The 13,926-nt window shown below is 35.9% G+C and overlaps 1 protein-coding gene across 8 annotated transcripts in view; it reads left to right on the top strand.

Moving 5' to 3' along the window:
- syne1b (spectrin repeat containing, nuclear envelope 1b) overlaps window positions 1-13,926 on the top strand; it is a 367,683-nt gene that overhangs the window by 225,032 nt on the left and 128,725 nt on the right. For all 8 annotated transcript variants that reach the window (XM_087289683.1, XM_087289682.1, XM_087289680.1 and 5 more), the window contains 4 exons: window positions 750-932; window positions 5,426-5,569; window positions 7,384-7,572; window positions 11,838-11,972. In XM_087289683.1, coding sequence (XP_087145809.1) covers window positions 750-932; window positions 5,426-5,569; window positions 7,384-7,572; window positions 11,838-11,972 — 651 coding nt within the window. The remainder of the gene's footprint in view (window positions 1-749; window positions 933-5,425; window positions 5,570-7,383; window positions 7,573-11,837; window positions 11,973-13,926) is intronic.

Raw genomic sequence — 13,926 nt, 5'->3', positions numbered from 1 at the left:
GACAGCCCATTTGGAGCTCAAGCCCTACCTACTTGGAGCTGACCAGCCCATTTGGAGCTGGCTCTGACCACCGTTTACCTTTCTCAAAAACACATTGTATGGGTCAAAATCATTTAAGGCCTAAAATCATTAGATTATTAAGTATGTTGATGTGTTGTAATTGTCCTACTGTTCATTTTTTAAAACTCAATTTCTAATTAGTGATGTTCATTTCTTAGCGCTTTATTCTGAACATTTTTAAGGCATTTTTTTCTGTATATGGGCTGTTTTTTGAACCTTCAGATTGCAGTTTATCAAGTAGTTGTTTTTTGGCCAAATAAAAATCCCATCCTAACAAAGTATACATCAATAGGAAAGTTATTTATTCACCATTCAGGTGATGTATAAATCATTTATTATGTCAATTAGTCAATTATTATGACTGGTTTTGTGGTCCAGGTTCACATATTGCAGTTTTGGGTCCATTTATTTGTATCCATAAATATATTTAAATTTTATTTTGTACATTTACTTATACATTTAATGTTGGAGTCATAGATCAGGAGTTGAATCATCCAGGTTTTCTCCCTCTCTGCTTTTTTCTAAAAATAAGAAGTAAAATATTGTGTACCTGCTAAAGCATCTGATCTGGTAACAGAAAGATTCTTCTGATCTATTATTGAGTGCCTTCTCTGAACCTGCTTTTTGCTCCATGTATATTTTAGCGTGGAAAGGTTTTTGTTCCTACAAAAGGTTTGGATGTTTTTCAGCGTTTGCTGGCAGACATGGAGAGTTTCAAGCAGCAGGTGGAGGCCGTGCAGGAGTGTCAGAGCGCTCTGAGAGTCCCAGAGGAAGTGGTCACCAGTTTGTCCATCTGTCGCACAGCTCTGAATCTGCAGCAGGAGGCCAGTCAGCTGCAGCACACCGCCATCCAGCAGTGCAACATCCTGCAGGTATAAAATAACAAAATAAATAAAAAAATCTAAACAAATGAAAGAAAACCGCTGACCTGCTGGTTTTGACACTGGCATTATACAGTGGGGGAAATAAGTATTGAGCACATCATGTTTTTTTCCTGGATATATTATTGCTAAAGGAGGTGTTGACATGGAATTGAAGCAGATTTTGGTAGAAGCCCAAACAATACAAACATAAAAATAAAATAAAACAAGAGTTCTGTGTTATAACAATGAAATGACTCAAGGAGAAATAGTCAAACTACCGAAATATATTTAATATTTTATATAAAAGCTTTTCTTATGGTGAAAGCAGCTTAAAGACGACTCTATGGAGAATGAAGTCACATGCATTGCTCAGGTTTTTTTTTACAGAATGTAAAAATCTTGATGGTTCTGTGGGTCTCGTCTATCAAATCTGAGCTTTAATTTTGCATTTTATATTGGATTCAAGTCAGGTGAGTGGCTGGGCCATTCTACAGCTTGATTTTATTTCTCTGAAAGCATTTGAGAGTTTCATTGGCTGTGTTTTGGATCATTGTCTTGCTGAAATGTCCACATTGGTTTTATCCTTATCATCCTTCTCATGTAAATGTTGGACTGAAGCAGCTGATTTTCATTTACTCTGAGGAAGTGCAGAGGGTTGCTGAAGAACTGCTGAGAGATTTCAGCTGCTGCCTGGGCTTTCACTGCCTTTCTTCATTTGTTCAATACTTTTTCCTTTGTCATTTCATTTTATTACACAACTTCATTTGTAAACTAATTAGTTTAGTTTTCTTTGCATATATGGATTTCTTCGGTTGTTATCAACGGCACCTTTAAAAAAATGTTTTCTGAGAAAAATGGTCCAATACTTATTTCCCTACTGTATATCCAACTTAATCCTGGTGATGACGAAAATTAAATTCGCTTCTTTCTGATTGTGAAAGCCACCCACACTGTAAAAAATACTGAGTTCCACACAATTTCTTTATTTTGTTCCAACAAGAATCGATTAATTTAAAAAAACTAAGCAATTGTGTTGTTTCAACTCATTTTAAATAAGCAGTTTGAACAAGCAACAAAATGTTGTCATATGCTGACAAAGTGTACGCACATCACTGGAAAGCATATTTATTTGTATTTCAGATGATGCATAATTGTGCTAAAAGTGACACATATGACTGGTTTTGTGGTCCAGGATCACAAATGTTTCTCTTACAAGGAAAATCGAGATGTATTAAGAGCATAGGTCTTAAACTCAATTCCTGGAGAGCTGCAGCTCTGCACAGTTTTGCTCCAGTCCTTATCAAACACAGCTGATCCAATCTATCGAGCTGATCTATCTAATAAAGGAGTTTAAGACTACTAGACACTAAAAGGCTGTTTCTCAAGATACGTTCTTCAACGATTTTGCGTCCTCGTGTTTTCATGTAATGTCATCATCAACTGCCAAAGTTCAGTTCCAATACTCAAGACTGCTAGAACGGAGGACGCGTGAAAGTTCCCGGATGTGTTCTTGATATTAAGAATGCATCGATGCAGACTTGAGCGGAAAAGAACTCCTAGAAGTCATTGCGGCTGAATAAAGGTGGTGGGAAGTGAATCATTTTATATAGATTTATTTTTAAAGTTCAGAGATATAACTTACTTATATCAGGAGTTTTGCTAAATGAGACAGTGAAAGTAATTGAGAAAAATGAGAAACAGCCTAGTAGTCTTGAACACCTTTATTAGTTTCACCAGCCGTGTTTGATTAGGGTTGGGGCAAAACTGTGCAGAGCTGCAGCCCTCCAGGAATTGAGTTTGAGACCTATGATTTAGAGCAGGGGTGGTCAAACTCAGGTCTGGAGGGCCAGTGTCCTGCACAGTTTAGCTCCAACTCTAATAAAACACACCTGCTTATAGATTTCTAGTGCTCTTGAAGACACTGATTAGCATGTTCAGGTGTGTTTGATTAGTGTTGGAGCTAAACTGTGCTGGACACCGGCGCTCCAGGACCGAGTTTGCCCACTTCTGATTTAGAGGGTTATTTTTGAGTAATTATGATAAACTACTTTGCGTACACTATGTACTCTTAAAAGGGGTCAAGTTTTGCTATTTGCATTTGCAATAGTAAAAGGCACTGCAAAAGCTAAAATAACTTCTTCGTCAGGGTTTCCCAGTGCTGTTGCTGGAGATCTACTTACATGCAGACTTCAGCTGCAACCCTGATCAAACACACCTGTCTTTAATGACCAAGGGCTCATTCAGATCCTACTTATGCTGCGGTCACAATAGAGTTTGTGTGTGCGAAATTCTGTTGTACAGCGCTGCGAAAATGGGCAAGATTAAACAAGGCGATTAGACATTTAAAAAAAGCAAGCGATTGGTCCATGTTTTAAATTTCTGTTCAGAAAGGGCATATTTTGATCTTTGATTGGTCTCACCAGTCATGTGTTGCAATTTAGCAGGTCAGAGTTCACCAAGCTTGAACTTTCCAAAGCAGCGAACTGCAAAACTTGCCGCACGGTCTGACGATTCACGAGTTAAACTCTGCAGGGAGGTAGATCTCCAGGAACAAGATTATCTATGTCTGATCTACATGATCTAAAACAGGGATCACCAATCTCGTTCCTGGAGGTCCAGTGCCCTGCAGGGTTTAGGTCCAACTTGCCTCAACATACCTGCCTGGGTGTTTAAAGAGCCCATATTATACATGAAATAGGGTCATATCTTGGTTGTAAGGGTCTCCAACAACAGTTTAATATGCATGCAAAGTCAAAAAACACTTTCGTGGTCTTATAATCTGCATTTATTTTTACCTATTCCAGCGACTCCTGTATGAATCGTCCTGTGATTCATTTGTTCCCCTCCTTAGCGCGAAGCTAATCTGCGCTAATTGGACCAATGACAGTCTGTTGCGATTTTTCGACTGCCTTCAGTCAGAGAGTGAAAAGCCAAACAGCTAATTAGCAATATAAAAGTAATCACAGTTCATACATGCTCGATAGTGTAGGCGTGGATTTTAGCTGCCAGTGGGTCAATGTAAATACGGACTATGGACTTGAAAATTCAGACGATTAACTATTTCATTGAGTAAAAACTTCAAAAACAGTTGAGGAGATCTCCTAGCTTCTCACTTTGCTCTTTTCACAGATACACACACACATATTGCACACACACACACATATTGCACACACACACACACACACACACATGCACTTAACCCTGCTCCGGACGACAACGCGCGCGCACGCGTGCACACACACACACACACACACACACACACACCTCCGGACGACAGCGCGCGCACACGCACACACAGACACACACGCTACTCCTCGTCCACGGAGCTCCGTTAACAAAGCTGCACGCATCGCGTTTTTAACGTGACTTTGCACGCGATAAGAGAATATAGCCAGTTAACCTGATACAGTACACGCGGTTACAAGTAACAAATCACAACAAAATACATTTGCAAGCTCAAGTCAACGAGGCAACTTTAATCGCACGTACTTACACTTGAGAAATGGAGGAAGAAAAATCCATCCTGACATCCATCAGTAAGTTACTCTTTACTGATCCTTACTTTAACAAACGCAGATGAAGTATTATTTGTAGCATGTAGTTTCCAGTAGTTTCCAGCTGCTTGGCTATAATGCTAAGGTTTCATCTTTGGGTAGAGACTCAATATATCCATCTGCAGTGTGACTTCAATCGACCGGCATGTTTGTGTGTGTGTGTTTGTGGGTGTCTGTGTGTGTGTGTGTGTGTGTGTGTGTGTGTGTGTCTGGGTTTCTGCGTCAGAGGGCGGGGCCTCAGGTTTGAAATCTCCCGGGTTTGCGCGTGCACGTGAATAACTTGGTTTCGTTCGTACGTCATGGCGAAACACCTAATGAATCGGTACCAAGGCGACTCGTTTGAAGCACTATGAGTCGACTCTTTTATAGATGAATCAACCGTTTTAAACACTGTACACTAACAGATTTAAGCCTTAGCTGGATACTTCACTTCACTTAGAGCTGTGTTACACACTACATGGAGGGGAATTTTCAAAAACCCATAATATGGGCTCTTTAAAGCATACCTAGTAAGACCTTGATTAGCTTGTTCAGGTGTGTTTGATTAGGGTTGGAGCTAAAATCTGCAGAAAACCGGATCTCCAGGAACAAGTTTGGTGATCCCTGATCTAGAGCATATGTCACAAACTCGATTCCTGAAGGGCTGCAGCTCTACATAGTTTTATTCCAACTTGAATCAAACAAACTAATCAAGGTGTTCAAGACTACTAGAAACTTTTAAGCAGGTGTGAGTTGGCGGTGATCGGAGCTAAACTAAGCAGAGCTGCAGCCCTCCAGGAATAGAGTTTGAGACCATTGATCTACAAGCTCTATGAAGTCACTAAGTAGCGTCTTAATTTTGTTTTTAAATTCAAAGCTGTCTGAAAGCGATAGGGTTAGGGTTTGTTAATTACATTTAACTTGTCATGAAATAAACATGTATGTATGTTTGTTTGATGTCTGTTTTAGGAGGCTGTGGTACAGTATGAACAATACGAACAGGAAGTGAAAAACCTGCAGGTTATGATTGAAGATGCTCATCGGGTCATTCAGGACCAACCTGTGAACACCAGCAACATCCAAGAGCTGCAGGCACAAATTAACCATCACGAGGTGCAGACTTGTTTTAGTATTATTTATATATTAAAATTAATTATTAGCTTATTAGTTATTTTATTATAAATTTCATTAGTTTTCTTTCAAATGATTAAATGGTATTAGTTGAAATGATACATTCCTAAACTATAATAAACATTACTTTACATATTCAGTTTTTATTTTTACTTTTTTTTGTTATTTTGCAAAGTACTTTTATATATATTATTTCAGTTATTATAAAAAAATTGTTTTCCTCTTCAGTCAGTTTTTATTGTTGTTATTTATTTTTAAAACTTATTATTATTATTATTATTATTATTATTATTATTTATTTAAATATTTTTTTTAAATATTTTTCGTTTTTTCCAGCCTTTTCCATATTTATTTTTTTAGATAACTATAACAGCATGATAGTTAATAGCAATATAAAGTAATAGCAATAGCTAAAAACTGAAGGCACAAATGAACCATCATGAGATGCAGTCTGCAGTATTTACTAATATTTAATAATTTTACTTTAGTCAGTTTTATTATTAGTTTGGTTTTTATGTATTTTGTATATACCTTTAATGTCTACTTTAGTTTTTGTTTTATTGTATTGCCATTTTAGTATTTGATCAAAAAATTAGAGATGCTGTTTTTGTAAAATGTTTAACTAACTTCATTTTAGCTTAGATTTTGTCATTTTTAATGAATGACTTTGAGGTTTTCATTAGTCCTAGTTTTAGTGATGTATATTTAGCTCAGGGATGCCACTCTGTCAGCTGGTTTTGTTTTTGTTGACTATTAATAGACATTATTTCAGTTATTATAAAACTTTTAGTTTTCCTCTTCAGTCAGATTTTATTGTTGTTATTTATTTTTAAAACTTGTATTTATTTTAAGATTTTTTGTAATATTTTTCTTTTTTGCAGCTTTTTTCCCATATCTATTATTAGATAACTAAAATAGCATTGAGGCGACTTACATTTGGCTTAGAACTGAAGGCACAAATGAACCATCATGAGATGCAGTCTGCAGTATTTACTAATATTTAATAATTTTACTTTAGTCAATTTTATTATTAGTTTTGTTTTTATGTATTTTGTACATACCTTTAATGTCTACTTTAGTTTTTGTTTTATTGTATTGCCATTTTAGTATTTGAACAAAAAATTAGAGATGCTGTTTTTGTAAATAGCTGAAATAAGTAAAACATTTAGTTATAAAATGTATGTCTTTATTTTAGCTTTGATTTTGTTATTTTTAATGAATGACTTTGAGGTTTTCATTAGTCCTAGTTTTAGTGATGTATATTTAGCTCAGGGATGCCACTCTGTCAGCTGATTTTGTTTTGGTTGACTATTAATAGACATTATTTAAGTTATTATAAAACTTTTAGTTTTCCTCTTCAGTCAAATTTTATTGTTGTTATTTATTTTTAAAACTTGTATTTATTTAAAGATTTTTTGTAATATTTTTTCCATATATATTCTTAGATAACTATAAAAGCATTGAGGTGACTTACATGTGGCTCAGAACTAAAGGCACAAATGAACCATCATGAGATGCAGTCTGCAGTATTTACTAATATTTAATAATTTTACTTTAGTCAGTTTTATTATTAGTTTTGTTTTTAACAATTAAAATGTACAACAGCTTTGATTTTTTTTTTTTTAATGAATGATTTTTAGGTTTTCATTAACCCTAGTTTTAGCTCAGGGATGCCACACTGTCAGCTGATTTTTGTTTTTGTTGAATTTATTTTATTTATTTTTTTGCATCGCCAGCTGAATCACATCTAAACCACCAGCTAAATCTGTCATTTGTGTTTGTATTTATCTCACCAGGAACTGGCTCAGAAAATCAAGGGCTACCAGGAGCAGATCGCGTCCCTAAACTCCAAGTGTAAGATGCTGACGGTGAAAGCCAAACACGCCACCACACTCCTGACAGTGAGTGAAGCAGAGGGACTAACCGAGAGTCTGGAGGAGCTGGATGGTGAACTCATTAAAAGAAAATCACAAGCGCAAGTCTCTGTAAGTAACCTGACACCTGCATAAAAGGAATAATTGTGTAAAAAAGCAGACTGTTGTGTGAATATATAGAAATATGTAGAATTATTAAATATCATTTTTACATGAAAAGCAAATTAAATCAAACTTTTTAGGTTCATTATTTACTCATTTGTTTCAAGTATACATGTTTAACAAACTCTTACCAAAAAATAAAACACAAAATAGCATTCATTGTTGGCGCCAATAGCCTATAGTGGTTAAGTGCGGCAACAAATAGCACCAAGGTGCTGGTGGCGACCTGAGTTCGAGTCTTTGCTCTAGGTCCTATGTCGATCCTTAAGCATCTCTCTGATTCCAGTGATTTCCTGTCTGCCCTCCACTATCCTATCATAATAAAAAGGTGAAAAGCCCCTAAAAAAATTATTAAAAAAAAGAAAAAGTTCAATAATTCAAGCTGAATTACAGATGTTAATGGAACTATACATAAATAAACTAAACAATGTGTATGTAAATGTTTACTTACAAACTATTTTAAAAAAATACATATATACAAATAATAATAATAATAATAATAATAATAATAAATAGAGATGAAAAATTGACAGGGGATTATTTATTTTGGTCAACATAATCAATGAACAGGTGTTTTATCTTATAGAATTGTTTTTCTGATTTTCTCAGGGGCCGATCACACCGAATGCGCTTTATGGGTTGATACCCTACCTTAAATAATCCAAGAATTCTCTCAAGGAAGGGGGTGTGAATAACAAAAGGCATTCACACTTAGTGTAAAAGTCACACCCCTCACAGTGGTTCAAAAGATGCCTGAAGTTATATATTTATTGTTTTAATTATGTCTATTTCTGAGAGAATGAAACCATTGTACCAATCGCACTGAGACATTTCAAATGATATCAAACATGATAGTTAAAGTCAGTTTGGTTAATCTAGAACATTCAAACATTGAAATGACCATATGCGTGAGTTGGGGGATGAAGCTGAGTTTCAGCATACTCAGATGCAAATGCAGCAGGAACTGGTTTTTCCCGCATTCCCCCCTGGTGGGTTGTGGAGTCCATTGGCCCTGTTTTCAGCTCATGTTTTGAGTTGTCAAAGACATCAAAAATATTTGTAATATTTCAATTCTTACAGGCACAACTTTTGAATGGTTAACTAACATATGCGAGTGTTTTGCACACTGGTTATGCGCCCTACATACCACACGTTATACAATAACCACCTGCTGCGCAGTTGACAAAAGTCAACTCTGAGTGGAAAATGCACGTTACGTCAACCGCTTCTTTTTTATTCTCCAATCAAATAAAAGCAGAGGCGGGGTTTCCGTCGAGGACCCTGCAGTGTTTATGTTGTCAAGACGACTACAGAGACTTTTGAAGATAGGGGCAAAGAGCATAGAATCACCAAGAGGTGACACTCTAGTGCGATTTGGTCACAGTCACTAGATGACGAGGTGGTCATTTTTTAATGAAAACTCCAATAGAACAACAGCATATTATAAGTCTGTAAAATAAACTATTAAAAGTGATTGTGATGGTAAGTGTTGTATTGTCGTCTTTCAGGTTGTATCTCAGCTTTAATGTGCTTTTTAAATAAATAAATTAAAAACAAAGCAGCTGCTTGCCATCGCGACAGCAATAAGATCCAATGGACAGCTTTCACTCAAAAATGGCGGAATCCGGGGCTGTTTCTGGGCGCTGCTGTTGCAATGGAACTTTCTATTGAGTGTCGCCTCTTGGTCATTCTAAGCTCTTTGATAGAGGAGAGACTAGTGGTTGCTGTTTTGAGTTATCTGGAGCTGTATGCACAATACGCAGCTGATTCAGTCGTTGCCTAGCAAGATAAAAAGCGTGAACAGAAAAGCGTATTCGGTGTGTGCAGCCCCTACAAGAAGGGATTGAGCTTTTTAAAATCAATCAATCGATCAATCAATCAATCAATCAACTATTTAAATGTATTAACAGAATGTATTAATTTATTTAATTAATTAATTAGTTTATTTATTTGTAAAATAAATAAAAGTTGTTCTTTCATCTTTGCATTTTACGTTTAAATGAGTAGTTATAAATAGTATATCCACCGAGTAGCTGACTCTGTGTAAATGCAAAATATATATTGTAAAAAAACATTTTTTTAATTATTTTATACATTAATTTTACCAAACATATGCTTAAAGGCACAATGTGTCATTTTCACCACCAGAGGGTGTGTATTCACAACAAACAAAGGCATAGGCTGCATCCAAAATTGCCTACTACACAGTAGGTACTACATTTGAATTTAAAGATACTACTCGACCATTAGATCAGTACATTCTATACAGTATAAATTGGAGCAATATGAATGGAACTCGAACGTACTAAATTCTCCATTTGTCATCACGTGACCTACTCCTGTTAGTTGCATGGCTTCAGCCCCATTTACGAATTAGGACATACTTCTCAGCTCACACACTGCTTTTAGTGTACTATATAGTATCGACGTATGCGATTTTGGATGCAACCATAGTTTGATGACAATGTGACTGAATGTGGAATCATGGGAGTTGAGGTTTTTGGACATTTTGATTGATAAATCATACATATTCTGACTTTACCATGAGATAAATCTCTGAATATATACCTTCAAAACAAATTTTACATTATCTTGCACTTTCATTCGTCAATACATGTACAGTTGAAGTCAAAATTATTTGCCTTCCTGTGAATTTTTCTTTCTTGTTTTTCAATGATTTTTTACAGTATTTGCTGTAATATTTTTTTCTTCTGGAGAACGTATTTGTTTTATTTCAGCTAGAATAAAAGCAGTATTACATTTTTTTAAAGCCATTTTAAGGTCAATATTATTAGCCCCCTTAAGCAATATTTTTCTACAGTTCAATTCAATTCAATTCAGCTTTATTTGTATAACGCTTTTACAATGTAGATGTGTCAAAGCAGCTTCACATAAATGGTCATAGTAATGGGAACAGTGTAGTTCAGTTTTTAGTGTTTAAGTTCAGTTCAGTTTAGCTCAGTTCAGTGTGATTTAAAATCCGTACTGAGAGTTCAAACACTGAAGAGCAAATTCATCGATGCGTAGCTCTACCAATCCTGAACCATGCGAGGCAGTGGCGACAGCGGAGAGGGAAAAAAACTTCACCTGATGGGAGTGAAGAAAAAAATCTTGAGAGAAACCAGACTCAGTTGGGCACGACCATTTTAATTTCTCCGCTGGCCAAAAGTCTTGTGCAGAGCTTCAGTCACCGTGGTGGAGGCTGGAAGATGGGCTCAGCGAAGACTCGTCTGTCCCTGGAGCCTCGCTGGAATCAGACTCATGTTCTCCACTCCCCACGACCATCAGCGCAGCAGCAGCTCAGGATATGGTCTGGTCCCGGATATGGAAACCTTGGGATCATCTCGTCGCTGGTCTTGGATCCAATCAGTGACTCTGTATAATCTGAGGACCTCAGGATGAGTATCCCCAGGTGAAAATAGAGAATAAAGATAATAATTAGCGTAGCTGCTGTTCATAGTGTATATAAGCAAGATGCAGAAGCCTGTGTGGAACCCGCTAGGTGATGCACTGAGTGTATGCTTTACTAAACAGATAGGTCTTTAATCTAGTCTTGAACTGGGAGAGTGTGTCTGAGCCTCGGACTTTATCAGGAAGGCTATCTCAGAGTGTAGGAGCTATAAAGGAGAAGGCTCGACCTCCTTTAATCGATTTTGCTATTCTAGGGGCTACCAGAAGCGCTGAGTTTTGAGATCTTAAAGAGCGAGCTAGATTGTAGCGAGACAGAAGGTTGGTAAGATAAACAGGAGCTAGATTATTTAGAGCTTTATAGGTGAGAAGTAATATTTTAAATTCAATACAGATCAAACCCTTGTTATACAATGACTTGCCTAATTGCCCTAACTTGCCTAGTTAGCCTAATTAACCTAGTTAAACCCTTAAGTTACACTTTAGGCTGAATACTAATATCTAGTAAAATATTATGTACTGTTCTCATGGCAAGGATAAAATAAATCAGTTGTTAGAATTGAGTTGTTAAATCTATTATGTTTAAAAATGTGTTGAAAAAAAATCTTCTTTCCATTAAACAGAAAAGAGGGGAAATATATACAAAGGGTCTAATAATTTAGTTGGGATAGTAATTCTGACTTTAACTCTATGTGGTTTATTGACTGCCCATGTAAAAATGTGATCTTTGCATTTGATATTCAACTGTTGATCTGAGTGAAGTGATTGACTAATATGATCAATATCCTCATGTGTGCTGCGCTCAGATGTCTGCTGGCCGCAGTCAGTCTCTCCTGTCTCCTGTGACCGAGGAGTCTGGAGAGGAGGGCGCCAGTGAGATCTGCTCTCCTGCTTTCTGTCCATCTCCTTCTAGCACTAACACTGAAGCTGTCATTAGCAAGGTATCAGCACTTCAACTTGTTTCTTGCACACTTTTACTTTACTGCCTTCCTGCAAAAATCATTATCACCTTAATTTCTGGAGTGAAATGCTGCTGCCTGCTGCATAGCTAACACTCTATCCTTTTTCATTTTTGATGCAAGAGCTTTCATAGCTTGAACTAACTGGTCAAAACTTGTATTTGTTATCACATTAGTTTGTTTAATTTTATAATCGAATGGTTTATATAGAATCGAAAATCTTGCACATTTACAGATATAGTTTACTGTTGTTTTAGGATATTTAGTATTATAGTACTATTTTGTGTTAAATATAATTAAGAATGTGTATATTTTATAATAATGTGCTAGTTCAGGGGTTCCCTTTTTGAGCCTGCAACCCCCAAAATAACAATGCCAGAGACTCGCAACCCCTAATATCCTCTGAGATGGTTATAAATATACAAACCTTGCATGCACACCAATAGGCCTAAGTCTTCGTTTAGTTTTGGAGAACACCACTCGGAGATCAACCTGCATGCTTAGTTTTTATTATTATTATTATTATTATTATTATTATTATTATTATGTGAGTGCTGCAAAGGTGTCAGAAAGTTTAATCTGGTGCCATGAAATCAATCTGCTGCTTTTGACCCTATTGCTGTGTCTTTAATCTAACTTCATGACCCCAGGGGACGCAATCCAATGGAAAAAAAATGTACATGTTTTTTTTTAAATATTTTAATATTAAAATATTTTAATATTTGTTTTAATTAATATTAACTTCTGTGAGTTATGGATAAAATGTGGCCATATTAATAGTTTAATAAAATTAATTTCATTAAAACTTTTTTTAAAAACCTTTAGGATTCCTGACCCCCACTTTGGGAACCACTGTGCTAGATCACTTAAAATCACTTTAATTAAAATCTTTATCCAAAACAATAAAATAAAAGAGTACATATTTCACCATTTTAACTGTTTTATCAGACGAGGAACCATCAACTGTATCATTCAACCATTAATTGTAGCTTAATTTACATGAAATATAATTGAATTTTTTCATTCATAAAGGTTAAAAAGTCTTGGAATAACTCTTAGTAGCAGCCAATTTTTTATTTTTTTATTTTTTTGATGAGCATTTCAGTCAGTAGTCGACGCAGTGGTGCAGCAGGTAGTGCTGTCGCCTCACAGCAAGAAGGTCACTGGTTCGAACCTCGGCTTAGTTGTCGTTTCTGTGTGGAGTTTGCATGTTCTCCCTGCGTTCGCATGGGTTTCCTCCGGGTGCTCCGATTTCCCCCATAGACATACGGTACAAGTGAATTGGATAGGCTAAATTGTCTGTAGTGTATGAGTGTAATCGAGTGTTTGTGGATGTTTCCCAGAGATGGGTTGCGGCTGGAAGGGCATCCACTGCGTTAAAACGTGCTGGATAAGTTGGCGGTTCATTCCGCTGTGGCGACCCCGGATTAATAAAGGGACTAAGCCGACAAGATAATGAATAAATGAATTTTAGTCAGTGCTCTATAAAAGGGTTAAATATAAATATAAATGACAGTTTGAATAATATTATAAACTTATATTTAATTCTGTTTTACATAATCTCTATTTCATTTTTAAGTCAATTTTAATTCTTTCAGTGCTTTAGCTTATTTATTTCAGTTCTGTTAATTAAGCATTTTATGGATTAAATATTTATTACCTGAAATGTATTAATTATTCATAATTCGTCTAATTTCACATTTGCAATATTAGTATTTGATATTTCTATTTGTGTATCTAATTTTTTAAATATCTGTTTTTATAGCTAAATTGTAGGCGTGTAACGGTTCACAAAAGTCACGGTTCGGTTCGATACGACTGTCACGATGGGCTTACAAAAATACAAAAGATATCCAAATGCAGCAATAGAAGTTTTAATAATAAATAAGGGGACAGGCCAGGTTCAAAAATTGAACAGAGACAAAAGTACAACACA

This window comes from Danio rerio, chromosome 17 (genome assembly GCF_052040795.2).
Source record: "Danio rerio strain M-AB ecotype USA chromosome 17, GRCz13ab, whole genome shotgun sequence".
Taxonomy (NCBI): Eukaryota; Metazoa; Chordata; class Actinopteri; order Cypriniformes; family Danionidae; genus Danio; species Danio rerio.
The sequence above is the reverse complement of the archived record's forward strand: the minus strand, read 5'-3'. Positions and strand labels throughout refer to the sequence as shown.